This window comes from Antechinus flavipes, chromosome 5 (assembly GCF_016432865.1).
Source record: "Antechinus flavipes isolate AdamAnt ecotype Samford, QLD, Australia chromosome 5, AdamAnt_v2, whole genome shotgun sequence".
Lineage (NCBI taxonomy): Eukaryota > Metazoa > Chordata > Mammalia > Dasyuromorphia > Dasyuridae > Antechinus > Antechinus flavipes.
Genome location: NC_067402.1, coordinates 114,955,262 through 114,973,239, shown reverse-complemented (window position 1 = coordinate 114,973,239; position 17,978 = coordinate 114,955,262). Strand labels below are relative to the sequence as shown.

General features: G+C 43.0%; 1 protein-coding gene across 1 annotated transcript in view; it reads right to left on the bottom strand.

The window, feature by feature from the left end:
* Positions 1 to 777: 777 nt before the first annotated feature.
* KCP (kielin cysteine rich BMP regulator) overlaps positions 778 to 17,978 on the bottom strand; it is a 28,349-nt gene continuing 11,148 nt past the window's right edge. The window contains exons 14-29 of the mRNA XM_051962407.1: positions 17,320 to 17,405; positions 15,049 to 15,139; positions 14,845 to 14,927; positions 14,220 to 14,313; positions 13,679 to 13,852; positions 13,138 to 13,220; positions 12,910 to 13,030; positions 12,681 to 12,760; positions 12,324 to 12,423; positions 8,356 to 8,498; positions 7,565 to 7,737; positions 7,363 to 7,474; positions 7,115 to 7,216; positions 6,248 to 6,412; positions 3,419 to 3,725; positions 778 to 2,839 (exon numbers count right to left, since the gene is read on the bottom strand). Of these exons, the coding sequence (XP_051818367.1) occupies positions 2,583 to 2,839; positions 3,419 to 3,725; positions 6,248 to 6,412; positions 7,115 to 7,216; positions 7,363 to 7,474; positions 7,565 to 7,737; positions 8,356 to 8,498; positions 12,324 to 12,423; positions 12,681 to 12,760; positions 12,910 to 13,030; positions 13,138 to 13,220; positions 13,679 to 13,852; positions 14,220 to 14,313; positions 14,845 to 14,927; positions 15,049 to 15,139; positions 17,320 to 17,405 (2,171 nt within the window). The 3' untranslated portion in view covers positions 778 to 2,582. The remainder of the gene's footprint in view (positions 2,840 to 3,418; positions 3,726 to 6,247; positions 6,413 to 7,114; positions 7,217 to 7,362; positions 7,475 to 7,564; positions 7,738 to 8,355; positions 8,499 to 12,323; positions 12,424 to 12,680; positions 12,761 to 12,909; positions 13,031 to 13,137; positions 13,221 to 13,678; positions 13,853 to 14,219; positions 14,314 to 14,844; positions 14,928 to 15,048; positions 15,140 to 17,319; positions 17,406 to 17,978) is intronic.

Here is a 17,978-nt window from a genome sequence, read left to right as displayed (position 1 = left end):
GTATCCAGAGAGAAGACTATGGGAACTGAGTGTGGATCATAACATAGCATTTTCACTTTTTGTTGTTTGCTTGCATTTTATTTTCTCATTTTTTTTGATTTGATTTTTCTCTTGCAGCAAGATAATTGTATAAATATGTATGCAAAAAATATGTATGCATATATTGGATTTAACATATATTTTACCTTGTTTAACATATATTGGATTACTTGCCATCTGGGAACGGGGTTGGGGGAAGGGGGGAGGATCAGAACACAAGGTTTTGCAAGAGTTAATGTTGAAAAATTGTCCATGCACATGTTTTGAAAATTAAAAAGCATTAATAAAAAATAATAAAATTTAAAAAAGAAATAGGGAGAAAAAAACATCTTTTTGTGATCTGAGGAGTAGATAGAGAAAAAGAGGGAATTAAATGCCAGGAAGGCCCATCTAAAGATGTTGGGAGCAGCAGAAGTCAAACACTAGTTTAGGAGCTAGAAAGGCCCAGAAAGCCCTCTACTTTGAATTAGGGAAATTTCATATAGAATTCATGAAGGCTGGACCAGTTTCAATGATATTGTGATGATGAGAACCATCTACATCCAGAGAGAGAACTGTGGGAACTGAAAGTAGATCACAACATAGCATTGTCACTCTTTTTGTTGTTTGCATTTTTTTTCCTTTTTGATTTTTCTTGTGCAGCAAGATTATGGTATAAATATGTCTACATACATATTTGGATTTAACATATATTTTAATATATTTAACATATATTGGATTATTTGCCATCTAGGGAGTAGGTGGGGGGAAGGAGGGGAAAAGTTGGAACAGGAGGTTTTCAAGGGTCAATGTTGAAAAATTACCCATGCATATGTTTTGTAAATAAAAAGCTTTAATAAAAAATAAAAAGGAATTCATGAAGGCTGAAGGCAGAGTTCCTTGGTCTACCTCTGAAAGGAGGACCTAGAGTTGTAGGTCAAGGCCTCAACAATAGAGAAAACAGACAAGGGCTTCAAAAGTATCATGAAAGCTGTAGCTGTCACTAGTCTGGTGATAGAGGAGCACTACCACTTACTTGGCCCTTGAGTGTGTGAGGTTGTATCCAATATCTCAGGCAGCCCATAGCACAATCCCCACAATGATACTCTCTCCAAGGCACTCAGAGTGAATCCCTGGTGATGTAGGGATTCAGAGGGAGCCAGAGTCATCAGGCTCCATAGAGCTGTACTTCTCAGCCACAGTAAGGTTCCACCGAGTCTCCTGTTCTCTCTCCCTCCTGTAGATTCAATTCTACAATCATAGCATGAGGTCTACTTAGGGAGGACGTAAACCCAAAGATGTTGGCTGTTCCTCTCAGCAGAGATACAGGCAGGAGTAGAGAAGGCAGATGCCTTTGTTAGGGCGGTGGTGATTAAGCTGTTGAGTTGTCTATGCATATGTTTTGAAAATTAAAAAGAATTAATTAAAAAAAGACATTTAAAAAAGAAACAGGGGGAAAACATCTCAGGAGTAGAGAAAAAGAGGGAATTGAATGTTAGGAAGGCCCACCTAGAGATGTTGGGAGCAGCAGAAGCACTAGGAGCTAGGAAGGCCCAGAACTCCCTCTACTTTGAATTAGGGAAGTTTTATATAGAATTCATAAAGGCTGGACCAGTTTCAATGATGACGAGAACCATCTACATCCAGAGAGAGAACTGTGGGAACTGAAAGTAGATCACAACATAGCATTTTCACTCTTTTTGTTATTTGCATTTTGTTTTCTTTTTTCCTTTTTGATTTGATTTTTCTTGTGCAGCATGATTATGGTATAAATATGTATACATATATTGGATTTAACATATATTTTAACATATTTAACATATATTGGATTATTTGCCAGGTTTTTAAGGGACCATGGATATATAGGTATATAAAATATTTACTGATAATCATAATTTCACAATCTCTACATTCAATTATGAGACCCCATATGAGGTTGTGAATCATAGTTTAGGAAACTGGGGATTAGACCAGAATGTTCTTCATAGGAAAAGAACTAAGGAATGAGCAAAGAGCTAAGGCTGTTCCCGCGTAATAGCCTTTTCCGGCTTTCAGTATTTCTAGAAACTTGGCTGCATCCCTTCAGAAAAATATGTCTTCTTTGTGTAGTTTGGGAATAGTTCTGGATGGACCCCCCCAAACTGAGACCGTGGCTTGGGGCCTTTGTAGAGAGAGAAGAATAGAAGCTGCAAAGAGGGGCCCAGGAAGCATTTAATGTTTCAAACACAATTACAGTGAGGAGCCTCGCTTTGGGCTCTGGTCACATATTCCTTGAACCCCAGGTAGGGCATAATGTTCCCCAGCTGCTCCTTTTTATTTCCCTAGGCCAAGATGGGATAGTTGCAAGTTCTCCAACAACTCATGGGAGTGACCCCACCCCTTGGGCCACTTTAAGAAGGAAGATGGATGGTGAACCTAGTTGGAGTTGGTGTGGAAGGTGATAGGCTGTCTGACCATGAGAGGCTGGTTTCCAGAGGGAAAGTGTCAAGATGGGAAGTAACTGAGACTCTCCCCCCCCCCCCCATCTTTAATGAGTCCTAGTCCTGGGGGCTCCCAGACAGCACTCAAGTTTGACTCGGGATGTGTCGGTTAGGGGTGGGCTTTGGCTCCATGGTAAGCAAGACAGGGGGGCAGGACTCAGGAGAGATGCAGTGAGCTTCATGCTCCACCAGCCCCGCTGGGCACCGGCAGCCAGGTACACAGGGCCGGATACAGTGGGCTGCTAGCTCACCCAGAGGTACATGTCGGTTGTAGCAGGTCTGGGGGCAGGGAGGGCCACACTCATCAAAGATGAAGCCTCGATCCAGGGGGCAGCCCACCACTGGAGGAAAAGCAGACGTTCTCAGTGCCAGGGATCAACATCTTACCTGTTCCTCTCCCTCCTCCCCATCCAGTCCAGACCTGTGAGCACATCCTAGAATTATAGAAAGTCAGTGGGGGAAAGGATCCCAAAACAGCCCAGAAGACTCAACACTCCCGATTGCCAAGCCAATTAAAATGCAATTGGGGAACAATAATACAATGAAACAATAAAAAATATTAGCACATGCTTTTCTAAGTCAATATGTAGCTAGGGGGAAACTTCTGGACATTTTAGTGGCTGTTTCTATTGGAGTTTGACAGCGATGATCTAGTTGAACCCAGCCTTTTTATTGAAGACTAATTGGGGGGACACAACCAGAGGTGACCCATGCCAATCTGGGACACCTCTACTTAGACTTTTTTCTTACACAGAACCTAAAGTACTTCTGCAACCAATACCCATTAATTCTGCCCTCTGGGTCAGCTGAATTCACCTGAGCCTTTTTTTTTTTTTTTAACATGATAGCCCTTCAGTAGGTGAAGGCAGCTCTTCTCTCCCATGACCCCCAATGCTAAACATCCCCCCCATTTGCCTTACCACAGAGGGTCGGACCCCTCCAGGTGGGGGTGATGCCCGCCTGGCGACAGCGGGCGGCGTAGGCCTCTAGGGCATCACAAAGGCAGGCGTCAGCAGAGGCCCCGGTCCCACAGGCACATAGATCATAGACACAAGCAGCAAAGAAGGGCTCGGGGGGCACAGCCTGATGGCAGCGCTGGAAAGCTGAGGACTTCAGCATGGCACAGCGGGCATTGGCCTCCCGCCGGGCTCGGTAGCCCGCCTCCCGGCAGGGATCAACTTCCCGGCCCGGGGTGCATGGCTGGCTGAGCCCAGGCCCTTCTGGGATCTAGAAGAAGGAAATAGCCGGGCCGTGAGGCCCCTGGCAAATGACTGTATCCAGCGAAAGAGAAACTCCTTGGTCTTGGGGAATGTTTTTGTATCCTTAGTGTCTAGCACAGGAGGGATACTGTAGCACATAGTAGATTGTTAATGTTGAGCTGAGCATCAACAAGATCATGCTCTCTGTGATAGTGACATACTTTTATTTCAAAGTTCTTTTGTATTTTGTTTTTCTAACATTGCTTTGTGACATTGTATACTTATCCCCATTTTACACATAGGGAAACTGAGACTTGGGCCAAGTGACTCATTCTCCAGTTCGCTGTCTTCCAACTACCAATGTTGGGTGTCCCTCTGTGCTATGTCCTCAGCCCTATTTTCTTTCCAATCACTAATCTCATCTATTCACACCTGTCCTTGCTGCAGATCCTATATATCCAATCACTAAATCTTCCTCGAGTTCCAGTGTCATGTCCACACCTGCCTGCTCAATATCTTCCCATGGATATCCTAAGGACATCTCAATGCAACATTTCCAAAACTAACCTCATCGTACCCCCCCTTAACCGTACCTCTCCTTATTTTTGTATGAGGTGGTACCATCCAGTCACCCAGGCTTGGAACCTCACCCAATCTCCACTCACACCCCACCACCATCACTATAGTTTGACAATTCTTTCACAATCCCTCTCATATCTGCTGCTTCTCCATATACAGTGGCCATTACCTCATAGCCTTTTAACGGATCTCCTTGCCTCCAGACCCCATGGTCCAAATTAGACTGATACACTGGACTGTATTTGCCTTGTCATTCTCCTGTTCAAAAACCTGCCTTAGATCCCTATTGTCAATGGTATAAAATACAAACCATCCAGCCTGTCATTTAAAGTGCTGGACAGTCTTACTCCAACCTACTTTTCCAGCCTTATTTCATATTCTCTTTTTACATTCTTTAAGTTCTAGCTGAACTGGACTTCTGGCTTATTCCCTTATCTGCCCCACCTCTGGCCACCAGGGTATCACAAAGCAACTCCCTTTCCCTGGAATGCTTTTCCTTCTCATTTCTGCCTATTGAAATTCCCTTTCTAGGCCATCAAGGTTCAATTCAGGTACCACTTTCATTGTGAAGCCCCTTCCTTCCTACCCCAGATCTCTTCAGTTGAACATGATCTTTGCCCCCTCAAATTTTCCTACAACATTGATCTGGACCTCACTTTAACCCCATCATAGTTTACCACATATCACAATTTATTTGTGTGCACATTGTAGCTAGCCTACTAGATGATAAACTCCTTGAGGGCAGTGCTGAGTTCATTTTTGTGTCCTCAGTGTTTAATAGTCTTTATTTCCCCTTGGATTTGTATTTTTGATATTTAGGACAGCATTTATATAGCCCTTTAAGTAGTGCAAAATTCTTGACAAACATCCTATTTTATTGTCACAACAATCCTGGGAAGTAAGTGATATTTTCATTTTACAGAGAAGGAAATTGAGGCAAAAGATTAAATGACTTTCCCAGATTCATACAGGTGGTAAATAACACCACATTTGAGATCAGGTTTTCCTGACTGTGTCCAAATGCAAAGAGTAAAGTTCCAGAGATATTATACCAAAGAAAAAGGGTCAATGGCTTACCCATTGATGCTGCTAGATCTGAGACACATATCAATTTACCCTTTCTTCTTTCTCTCCTTTATCCTCCTGGTGATTTTATCTGGCTTTGTCTCCATCCTGGATAACCACTCATTTCTACAGCATTTTAATGTTTAAAGTTTTTTCCTCACTACAACCCTGTTCAAGGACAATTAGCCCCATTTTATAAATGAAGTTTAAGGGGTTTGCCCATGGCCACTGCTAGTAAGTGTTGAAGATTTGAGCTTAAATCTGACAAGGTCATTGCTCTTTAAAATATATGTGTGTGTATACATATTTATATGTACATACATATTGTATAAATATGTATAAAATACACATGTATAAGATCTATGTGTATGTATAAATATATTTTTCACATATATATGTATATACACATTTTAAAGTTCATTAGCATAATGTAATGGATAGAGAAAGTCTGAAATCAGGAAGATTATATTCAAGGTTTACCTCTGATCTATATGGTTCGTATGAGCTTAATCTCTTAGTACCCCCAGATATCTAAGACTAGTTGCTGAGAATAAATCATCAATCCTTTGAAACAAGCTTCTCACAGAGCTCCCTACACTGATAGTCACATGTCAGTTCCACTTCTCCCCAGTAGTTATTGATACATATAGTTTGGACACTACAAATGCTTCCCAAATATTCCAATAAAGACCAATCCCTGAAAGAGTGATGCTTTATCTCGTCAGTAGGAGGGATAAGTCCTTCCACTTTGCCAGTACAGAACTAACATTGCCCGTATTTGGATGGAGATTTGTTGCTTCTTACTCTACCCACTGGTCTTTTCATTAGTATCTGTTGCTTCCGTAGGGGGCTTGCCCTAGCTGCTCCTTCCCCTGCAGTCAGGCTCCCGGGGGCTCAGCCACTCACCTGCCAGCTGTTGCCAAAGGCAGCCTCCGAGGGCAGGAGTAGCCCGGAGGGGCCCTGCAGCTCATCCTGGGTGAAGCCGTTGTAGTTCCCACAAAGCCCACAGGTCCGGCCTCGGTAAGAGCCTGGTAAGGTGACTTCCACCCGGGACTGCCCGTTCCACTGCACCTGTGGAGAGAGGCCTGCGTGCAGAGCGGAAGAAGGCGGGGGAGGGGGAGGGAGAAATAGGAGGGAGAGGGAGAGGGTTCTACAACCACGTTGAGATGCGGTCAGTAGGGGGAGCCCTGGACTTGGAGAGGAAGCACTCTGGGGGTTCCTTATGAACCACGTCCAATAATAATCTTACTGACGTTAGGATGCAAGACCATCAACCATAGAGAGGAACAACATGGAAATTCATATGCCAAGTTTACGTTTGTAATTTAAGCTTTTATTCCAAAGAAGAAATATGTCTCAGTCCAATCAGCTAAAATAGTCCCTGAATCTGGGTCCTAGCTGTGAGATGCAAACACATTTGTAGAAATTCAAACACATTTTCCACATTTTTTTCTAGAAATTTAAACATGTTTTCAGCTACTCTGTTACTTAGGAAAGAATTTTATAGATCCAGAGCTGGAAGAAACCTCAGAGACTTTCTTGTCCCACCCTTTCATTTCGCAGATGAGGAAACTGAGGCGCAGAGAGGCAGGTGCATAACTTAGGAATGTATGTTGATATATATGTTGGTGGGTGCTGGTGAAAGGGAGAAATCTTAGAACTAAACCTCCCCTTCTCCGAGGCTACCACGCCCCGCTCCCCACCCCCGGACCTAAGCAATAGCTCCCCTCCGGGTTCCTTTTCTCCAGGATCTAACGTCTCCCTTCTTCCAACCTGAAGGCCCAGCTGGGCATGCAGGAACACGGTGCCTCCTCTCAGCTCCACGTAGAGGAAGGGCTCCTTCAGGAAGGGCAGGGAGACAGTGTGTCCATCCACCTGGGGGCAGTGGGGATAATAGGTACCTGGGAAAGTTCACCTCCCTCCCTCCTCTGCTCTTTGTCCCCCCCACCCCACCCCACCCCGGGTCCACGTTGGGATAGACCTCAGGACTCTCTGTCCCGTGACCAAGCCCCGCCCCTCACCGTGACCACTTGGTCCTGCAGAAGCCGAATGACCGCATCTCCCAAAAGCACGGTCACCTCCTTGGTCCAGGCCACACCCCTCCGGCCCCGGTCATCGTTGGTCACGTGGATGCTGTGGGTACAAGGGGTTCCAAGGTGGCCGGGGGGTTGAATCTGGGTCCGTGGAAAGAGGAGGGAGTAGGAAGTAACCTGGGGGGCTCACCTGAAGTCTCCCCCGTGGCAGTCTTTGGTGAGTACGTAACTGCAGGAGCCCTGGAAGTGCAGCAGGCGGCCATCGAAGGTGCGATAATGCGGGTCCCCGAAGGCCAGGCAGGAAGCCGGGCGAGGGAGGCAGCGGGGACAGCAGCTCCCGGGATCCAGGACGGGGGCTTCCTCCTAGCTCAATCCACAGAGATCGTGCATCTGAAACCTTAGCACTCGAGAGCTAGAAGGGACCATAGATAGCGTCTAGTCCCACCCCACCCTCCTCACTGATCTCAGTCAGGGAAACTGGGATTCGAACCAGAGATCTGCCCCTGCACCCAGACCCTTTCTCTAGCACAGGGCTGGTAGATTTATTCCAGGTGTTTCCCAGTATCTTAAGACTCCCGACTGCCAGGCTGTTATTTGTCTAGCTAGGGAGGGGTGGTCTTCGTAGTCTCTGTGGATACTGTGAACTTTACATCCCAGGTATCTTCAAAGACCAGATACCTGAGACAGTTTGTTGTTTGTGCTTGGTTATCCAAGAGGGCCATGACATCTGGGAAGTGATGCCATGGCATGCAAGTGAATTGGATTTAAGTGAGGAAAGGCTGGGCAAGGTCTCCTGCCTTGATTTCCCTTCCAGAGCCAGGCCTATGGGGACTCCTTCTCTTCTTAGTCAGATTCATATCTATTCAATGGCAAAATTTTCAGTGCCCTAGGACTCTTCCCATAGAAATCCTCCTGCGAGGATTGTGTTCATCTGGGCAAGTACATTTGCTCTCCTTAGCCTGGAAATTGCTGGGTACTCACAAGGTCACAGGTAATCAGAGAACAGTGCTGACTCCGGCATTGCACTGTGCCTGCCACACAGGAGCAGCTGGTGCATTCATCCACCACCCAATGCTCACCTGAGGGCACCACATGGCCCTTATAGGAGCAGGAAGGACTGGGGGCTGCGGAAACATAAAAGCAAGGAAGGAAATGATTAGAAATAGAAATTTTCCTCTGATTACTGCTTTTGCTCTAAACCCTAAGTTTTGTTATGTTGTCTCATTATTGTCATTCTCTTTAATGAAATTATTAATTTCTTCTATGTATGATGTGTTCTTGAAACCCATCCATTCTTTAAGATTAGGTTGTTTAATCTCCAATTAGTTTTTTAATCTGTTTTCATGATCCCTTATTAAATATAATTTTTATTGCATTATGTTCTGAAAAGAATACTTGTTTTAAATTAATAGCTTTTTATTTTCAAAATACATGCAAAAATAGTTTTCAACATTCATCTTTGTAAAACCTGGTGTCCCAAATTTTTCTCCTCCTCTTCCTCCACCCCCTCCTCTAGACAGCAAGTAATCTGATATATGTGAAACATGTACAATTCTACTATGCATATTTCTACATTTATCATGCTGCACAAAAAAAAAATCATATCAAAAAGGGAAAATTGAGAAAGAGGGGGAAAAAAGCAAGCAAACAACACAAATGATGAAAATAGTATGTTGTGATCCATACTCAGTCTCCATAGGCCTCTCTCTGAATGTAGATGGCTCTCTCCATCACAAGTCTATTGGAATTGGCCTGAATTACCTCATTGTTAAAAAGAGCTACATTTATCAGAGTTGATCATCACATAATCTTGTTCCTGTGTGCAATGGTCTCTTGGTTCTGCTCACTTCACTTAGTATGAACTGTCATGTAAGTCTCCTGAAGGAGACTTTTAAAGACTATCTAGCTCATGCCTTGAAAAGAATACTTTTAATATTTCTACCCCAAACTATAATTTTTTTCTGACCTAATATACAATCAGTCTTTGCAAAGGTACCATGAACCTAACAAATTTCTTAATAGTTATTCAGTTAGCTAAGCAATCAACTAAAGATTTTACTTCCAGAGAGTATTTTTAAAAAATCAATTATTAGTTGCCTTGGGGGGAAATCCTAAATCAGGGGTTCTCAAACTACTGCTCTGGGGCCAGATGCAGCAGCTGAGGACGTTTATCCCCCTCACCCAGGGCTATGAAGTTTCTTTATTTAAAGGCCCACAAAACAAGGTTTTTGTTTTTTCTATAGTCCAGCCCTCCAACAGTCTGAGGAACAGTGAACTGGCCCCCTATTTAAAAAGTTTGAGGACCCTGCCCTAAATGTATGTAGTCAAATCCAGTATGTTTGAAATTTAAAAAGGTTTTTGTGGAATACAAACATCTCATTAATTGAATGGACCTTTGTTAGATTAACTAGAGGTTATTTGGAAACATAAGGATTAAAATATAAAGTATATTGAGGATCATCAATATACTTTACATTTTAATCCTTATGTTTCCTGGGGAAAGATTTGAAAAGTCTTTTTTTTTTTTTAACTATCAAGTAAAATGTATTTTTCCTTTGTCAACATTTGTTACTTTTCCTTCCTAATGTGCTACATTTTTATATTTATAAATGAGTATGCCTAAATATGTCATTCACATACATACTAAATTTCAATGGATGGGGGGGAAGGGAACACAGATGTTTATCTTATGTGATCTTGCAACTAACTATCATTAGTTTTATCAACAATGTTAATTTAAGAGAAAGTGCCTCATTACCTAAAAACTTCATTTCAGTCTTTTAGATTTATTGCACAGACTTTGAGTAAGAAGGGGGGGGGGAGAGAAGTAGCATAAACCACTGAGAAAAAGGTATATTCCTTTTTATTCCCATTCAATTCTCTCCAGATATTTATCATATTAATAAACATTTATGAAGTACCTATTATGTACCAAAAGTACTTTAGTTTACAAACATTATCTAAGTCTTTACAACCCTAGGAGGTAAGTACTATTATTCTCATTTTACAGTTGAGAAAACCAAGGAAAACAGTAATTTAGTGACTGTCAGAGTCATCTGTTACATAGTGTCTAAGGCCAGATTTCAACTCGGATTTTCCTGACTCCAAGCCTTAACACTCTATCCATTGCACTGCCTAGCTATCTCTGCAGAAATTAGGGGGAGAAGAGTATTCCATACCCTCACAATACAGGTATCTCTAGTCCTGACGACCAGTCTGGTTGCATCCTGCACACAGGACTATACTACAGGTGAGACACATGTGTACCCTTCTCAGTGACACAACTTGATATTGGTCACAGCAATTGCCCATATTGAGTTCCTATGTCCAGCCACCCAGACAGACCAGAACTGGTCATTTCCTCCATGTGACACTATATGGCCCCAGCCTGGGACAGATAGTAAGTTTTTAAATTAATAAGAATGTTAGGGAATTAGTCCCAATCTCCACATTTAACAGAGAAATAAAGTGATTTGGCTAATGTCACACAACTCTTAAAGAGTAGAGCCAGTTTTTGAACCCAGCTGCTCTGGATACAAATTCAATGCTCTTTCCACTGTGCCATGATGTCTCCTATGAAGTTGAAGGTGGGCTCCCACCCTAGGGAAAATGGTCAAGATAAATCACTTTTTGCTGCTCTTTATTTTCTCTACTTGCTCCAAACCACCAAGGGGCCAAAAGAAGCCTGCCCTTCTGCCACTATCTGGCCTTTCTGTGATTACCTATATGGCCTCTTCTCTCCCTATCCCCTTAAGGTTCCCACCAGGGCTGTTCTTCCAGTCTCTTCTTTTGTGGCCCATGACAGATATATGAAATAGAAGCATTGCTGCTGTTCCTCCAACTTTCTCCATCTGTCACTTGAAGACTTTCTGCCTCAATCACACTCTATGAACCAAAAAATGGGCATCTAGGTGGCTAGAGCAGTGAACTTGGGATCAGGAAGACTTATCTTCATTTGTTCAAATCAGACCTCAGACAAAGATCTTTTAAAGCTCTTTTAAGACAACTCTGATCCTGATCCCCCCAGTTCTGCAGCCTCCACCTCACTTATAGCCCTCTCCTCATGGCCAGCATAGTGTAGTGGGAAGTTTACTGGGCTTGGAGTCAAAAAGATCTGGAAAGCCTGGAAAGCCTAGCTCTCCCACTCGTTGTTTTTGTGAACTTGGGTAAATCACTTTACCACAGAGTTTCAGTTTCTTTATCTGTAAAATGGAGATAATGCTGCAAGCCATATCTACTTAACTAATAAATAGCTAACATTTATTTTTACAGGCAAAACACTTTTTATAGTTGAAAGCACTATAAAAATACTCATTATTATCGTTAGCCCAGAGATTCTGATCATCAAGCCTGAGGCCAGATTCACTTAGAAGGTTTGTTTTGTGGGATCTGGAATCATATAGTCTTTACTTTAGAGCTGGAAGGATCTAAGATCAACCCTCTTATTTGACAGATAAAGATCATGAGACCCAGAAGCAACTACAGGATTTATCCAAAAGCATAAAAGTTTTTGGTTTTGGTTTTTTGGGTTTTTTTTTTTTAGCACTTAGCATAGTGCTTGGTATATAACAGATGCTTATTAAATATTTATTGGCTGACTACGCGGATAAGCTGGGCTTCAGACTAAGGATTTCTGACTTTAAATCTAGTACTCTTCTACCATATACAGTTCTTTAGCCAGGCAAGGGTAGAACTTCCCTCCAGGGAGGGACGGAAAACCCCATTAAGCTTGGGAGAGTTCTGAGTACCAAGCTTCAACAGATACAACTTAAAACACCCAACCTCAGACCAGGCTCCTGAAGCTCTGACCAAATGTCAGGTGAGATTTCCCTCACTGTTCTCTCCACTCTATAAAGAAGGAGGAAGCCTCAACTTCACTTCCTGCCCACTCATCTATCTTGCCAAGGGGCTGGCAGCTGGGCAGGTAGAGATGGGAGCTGGTTACTCACCTCGGCAAATAGGGCAGCAGGTCCCGGGGATGGTGTGCTGCTTGGCAGGAGGACAGCTGAGCTGGGGGCAGGTGTGGTGAATACAGAGCCAAGTCAGGTCCTGGGAACCGTAGCAATGGAGAGCAGAAGTGGAGATTGGGGACGAAGGGTAATAGAGAAAGGAACCAAGTTAGAAGGGGCCTGTCAGTCAGTCAATAAATATTTGTTGAGCACCTATTATATGTCAAGGTTTGTGCAAAGTGCTTAGGGATACAACAAGGTAATAGAGGAGGAGGGGAGGTCTGCTCTGTGAGCTGCTGGGCCAGAGAAGGGTCCGTTCACTCTCAGGCTCTGAGATGGATGGAGTTTGGGTCTCACCTGACATTGACAGGTGTAACAGGGGTCTGGTGGGGTCAGCTCCCTCCCCAGCAGGCCAGCAGTGCAATTACTCAGGGCTTCTGTGGAGACAGACCCAAGGAGGCTAGAGTTGTGGACCTGGGAACCTGTACCCCTAATCCTGAAACAGCAGCTCCCTAAATGTCATGGCCCACAGTCCCCGCTTCACCCTTCCATCTTGGCCTCTCCCTTCCCAGCTTGGAGAACTCACGGGCACATGTAGGGCAGCAGTTCTGGGGACCAGGAGGCAGGAGCTGATTAGGAGGGCAGCCCACCAAGCTGGGGCAGTGTCTCCGGTAACACCGTAGGCGTGGAGTGCCCCCTGGTGACAACTACAAGGAAATGGGGTGGTGTGGGGACATTTACACGTGCATCAGTGTTCTGGGGTATTGAACTACACATATTTAGCCCCACATGGTCCACCCAGGTGCTTCGGTACCTCGCAGCTGCAGACTTCACAGGGATCTTTGCCTGGCTGGAAACTCTCTCCTGGTTCATACTTCTGGCCTTCATGTACACAGTCTGTGATGAAGGAAGGATTAACAGATTCTGCCTCTCTTGGGGCACTACCTGAGAAGGACCCCTTTCTTTATTCTTTCCCCAATGCAGCTGAGAAGCTTGAAAAGGGGAAACTGAGGCACAGAATCAGAGACAAGCTGCTACCTAGTAGAAATTCTGTAAAGGTCCTGGTTATAAGCAAGGCAGGAGTCCTGCATTGCTGATCCCTTCAGTCCAAGGAGAGTGATATCTTGACTTTTGAGTGAATTGGATTTAAGTGAAGCAGAACTGTACAAAGTCATCAGCCTCAGTCACTGCACCGGAGATACCAGAGCCCAGTGACTAGACATAGGGCAGGAGGACTGGGGCCAGTCCCAGGACCTCCGGATCTAAGCCCTTGAAGTCCCAAACCTCAGCAGTCTTGCCAATCCAGGCTCCTTTCTGCTGCCACCCTCACCAAACTTCATTTTCTCCCCAGGTACCTTTGCAGAGTGGGCAGCAGTCTGTGGACGCCTGTTGGGGATAGGCACAGGAGCTGACACAGCGAACACGGGCACAGGTAATGACACCCTCGTGGCACATGCAGGAGGAGCAGGGGGCATCCAGAGGGGTCCAGCTGCTGCCCTCAGGGTGTTCCCCATTTGGGGACAGGCATCCTGCAGGAAAATGTGAGTGGACAGACCTGACCTCAATTTGGCTCCCAATTGGCATAGAGGTGGAAGGAAGGAAGGGGAGATGAAGTGGAGATCTTCTGGATAGGCAGACAGCTATGAGGGAACATGCTTCAAGGTAAAGTAACCCAGGAAGGGTTTTAAAGTTGAAAAAACTGCCCAGACTAAGGGAGGCCCTGGAGGAAGCCTAAAGGCTTCTGCTTGAAGACTTCTTGAGAGAGGAGCCACTTTTAGACCAATCTAATTGTAAGCGAGTTTGGGCAACTGGAAAATCAAGGGGTTTAGGAGGAGGAAGCAAGGAGAAACTGAGATATGGGGAAATAGGGAAAACCCATTGGGTGGGGACTGGTACCTCTACAGCGGGGGCAGCAAGTCCCAGCCTCTGTCACTTGGAGGACACAGGATAGTGAAGGGCATAGCACGCTCTTACAGTACACATTCCCAGCCTAGGGAGGATGAAAAATCAGTCTTTCTCCCCATCTCTCCCCTCCATGAGGAATGAGAGCATAGTGATTGTTGAGGGACCTCCTAACCGCCTCATCAAACAGAGCCATATCAGTTCCTTATGAGAGCTATGATTAAGATGGGGCAGCCAAGGCTTTCCCAGACACCAGACATGATGAGGGGCCACTTCTTCCCCTTGCAGTGATCCAAAGACCATTATTCCCATACTTGAGTGCTCCCAGAAGGATTGGAAAAGAAGATGGAATCTGAGAGGAGAGGAGAAAGTAGGCTCATGAGCCATCAGAATATGGGGAAGGAGAGGGGAGGTCTCTTCTCCCATGGCTATATCCATAGTTGGACTTTCCCTCTTGGGGATTGACTGCTTTCCCATCCCAGATCCTTTGGGAGCTATCTCCCTCCATCCTACCCCTTCTACACTCAACTGAATTTGTCCCAGATGTTGGGATTCCTAAATTATAGCTTGGCTCCTCCCTCCCCAAACCAGTTTGGGGGCTGCTCAAAGCTCAGAGTACCTGACAGTAACACTGCTCACAACTGCCCCTTGGACCTTCAAACTCTTCTCCATCCTGGTATTCATGCCCCTCAAAGCTGCAGCCTGTGGGACAGAAATAAGATAGGTTGAAAGCTGGCCCAGCCTTCAACCTTGCCCTCTTACCTCTGTCTCCAGCAGGAAAGGGAGTGAGTATGTGGCTGGAGGGCGGAGGAAGAGAGCTCACTTTGGCACGTGGGGCAGGAACAGGGCCCTGGGGTAGGGTGAGAGCAGAGAGCTGGTGGGCATGGCTTCTTTAGGCACTGCACAGAGCCTGCCTGGGGGAGAAAGAATAGAGCCCAGTTCTTTAATATCAAGCCCATCCACTCACTACCTTCTCAAGTTCCCACTTCAGTGAAATCCTTTTCCTTCATATTTTTATACAAGCCCCATATTTTTATCTGAAACTTTCTATTCTCCCTCACTTCAGTCAATAGATCTAAGTTCTAATCAATTAGGCAATAAACAAGCATTTATTAGATGCTTATTGTAGACGAGGCACTAGGCTAAGTGCTAGGGATCATTATATGCAGCTAGGTAGCACAGTGTTAGAATCAGGAAAACTCATCTTCCCGAGTTCAAATCCAGCCTCAGACACTAATTACTTGTGTGACTCTGGGCAATCACTTAATCCTGTTTATCTGAGTTTCCTTACCTATAAAATGATCTGGAGGAGTAAATGACAAACCACTCTAGTATCTTTGCAAAGAAAATCCCAAATGGGGTCACAAAAAATTGGACATAACTAAAACCACTGAACAACAGCAAAGGGATTCTGAAACAGACAAAAACATTCCCTGTCCCTATGGAGTTTCCTATCTAATGAATTAGACAGTATATAAATTCTGCTTCTTTCTCACTGATTATCCTCAGGCAGGACTTCCCCTCTGAGATTTTCAAGCCAGGAGATCTGGTTGAAACTACTATTCAGAAAAGTCTTCTGGCCAGTACCATATGTTTTCTTTTCTTTTCTTTTTTTTTTCAGTACCATATGTTTTCAATGATTACTGCTTTATAATAGAGATTTAGGTCTAGTACTGCTAGACCATCATCCTTTATATTTTTTTTCATCAATTCCCTTGATATTCTTGAGCTTTTGTTCTTCCAGATGAATTTTGTTGTTATTTTTTCTAGCTCTATAAAATAATTTTTGGCAATTTGATTGATATAGTACTGAACAAGTAGACCAATTTAGATAGAATTGTCATTTTTGTTATATTAGCTTGGCCTACACATGAGCAATTGATATTTTAGATGATTATTTAGATCCAACTTTATTTGTGTGAAAAGTATTTTGTAATTTGTGTTCACATAGTTTCTGGGTTTGTCTTAGCAAGAAGAAACACAAATACTATTTTTGTCTACAGTTATTTTAAAAGAAATTTCTCTTTCTATCTCTTACTGCTGGGTTTCATTAGTAACACATAGAAATGCTGATGATTTGTATAGCTTTATTTTATATCCTGCAACTTTGCTAGTTATTGTTTCTAGTGTTTTTTTAGTGGATTCTCAGATTCTTAAGTCTACAAAGACTGATAGTTTTATCTCTTCATTGCCTATTCTAATTCCTTTAATTTCTTTTTCATTTCTTATTACTAAAGCCAACATTTCTAGTACAATATTGAATAATAGTGGTGATAATGGGCATCCTTGTTTCACCCCTGATCTTATTGGGAATAATTGTAGCTTCTCCCCACTACAAATAATGGTTGCAGATGATTTCAGAGAGATGCTGCTTACCATTTTAAGAAAAACTCCCTTTATTCCTATGCTCTCTAGTGTTTTAAATAGGAATGGCTGCTGTATTTTGTTAAAAATCTTTTCTGCATCTATTGAGATTATCAAATGATTTCTATTAGTTTTGTTATTGATATAGTCAATTTAGGCAATAGTTTTCCTGATATTGAACCAGGATAAATTTTTAGTATAAATCTCACTTGTTTATAATGTATTATCTCATTGATAAATTTTTGTAATCTCTTTGCTAATGTTTTATTTAAAATTTTTGCATCAATATTCAGTAGGGAGATTACTCTGTAATTTTCTTTCTCTGTTTTGGCTCTTCCTGGTTTAGGTATTAGTATCATATTTGTGTCATAGAAAGAATTTAGCAAGACCCTTCTTTACCTATTTTTCCAAATAATTCACATAGTATTAGAGTTAATTGTTCTTTAAATGTTTGGTAGAATTCACTTGTAAATCCATCTGGCCCTGGAGATTTTTTCTTAGGGATTTCATTGATGGTTTGTTCAATTATTTTTTCTAAAATGGGACTGCTTAAGTAATTTATTTCCTCTTTTGTTAATCTGGGCAATTTATATTTTTTGTAAACATTCATCCCTTTTAGTTAGATTGCCAGATTTGTTAGCATTCAATTGGGCAAAATAATTCCTAATTATTGCTTTAATTTCTTCTTGGGCCAAGGAAAAAGTATCTTTTTAGTCCCAATGGTACTTACTTGGCAGGTACAGTAGGAGCAAGCAGAGTCAATGGGGTCAGGAAAGGTTTCTCCTTGAGCAGTAGTGATCCCATTGAATAAGCAACCTAGAGGATTAGGACCGAAAAACAGTGAGAGAAGAACCAAAGACAATGAATCAACTGGTATTCATGTAGTCCCATTATGTGCTCATGTCAGCAGAAATTTAAGATAAGATCTTGCATGAAGCAAATTTATCATCTAGTTGAAGGAGTCGAAATATATATGAAAATTCAGACTTAAGTGCTAAAATGCAGTTGTAGATGGAAAGGGAGAGAGCAGTGTGGGTTGAAATAATGAGAGAAGACTTACTGAAAAGGGTGAAATGTGTGGGTCTTAAAGGATGGAAGGAAGAATCACCTAGGCAAGAGAAATTCCCCAGGGGGAACTATAGGAAGCTGAAGTCAGTGGAAATAGAATTACAGAATGATAGGGAAATAATAATAGGAGATTAATGCACTCCACACTCCCATTCTTCAGTCATTCAATTCAATATGACAAATATTTATGAAGCACCTATTAAGTAGTGAGGGATAGTAGGCGACAAAATAATTAAAGCACTGGTCTAGATATTAAGAAATTCAAATCCTAACTTTAAATCTGGTCTCAGACACTAGTTGTCAGACCTGGATAAATCACTT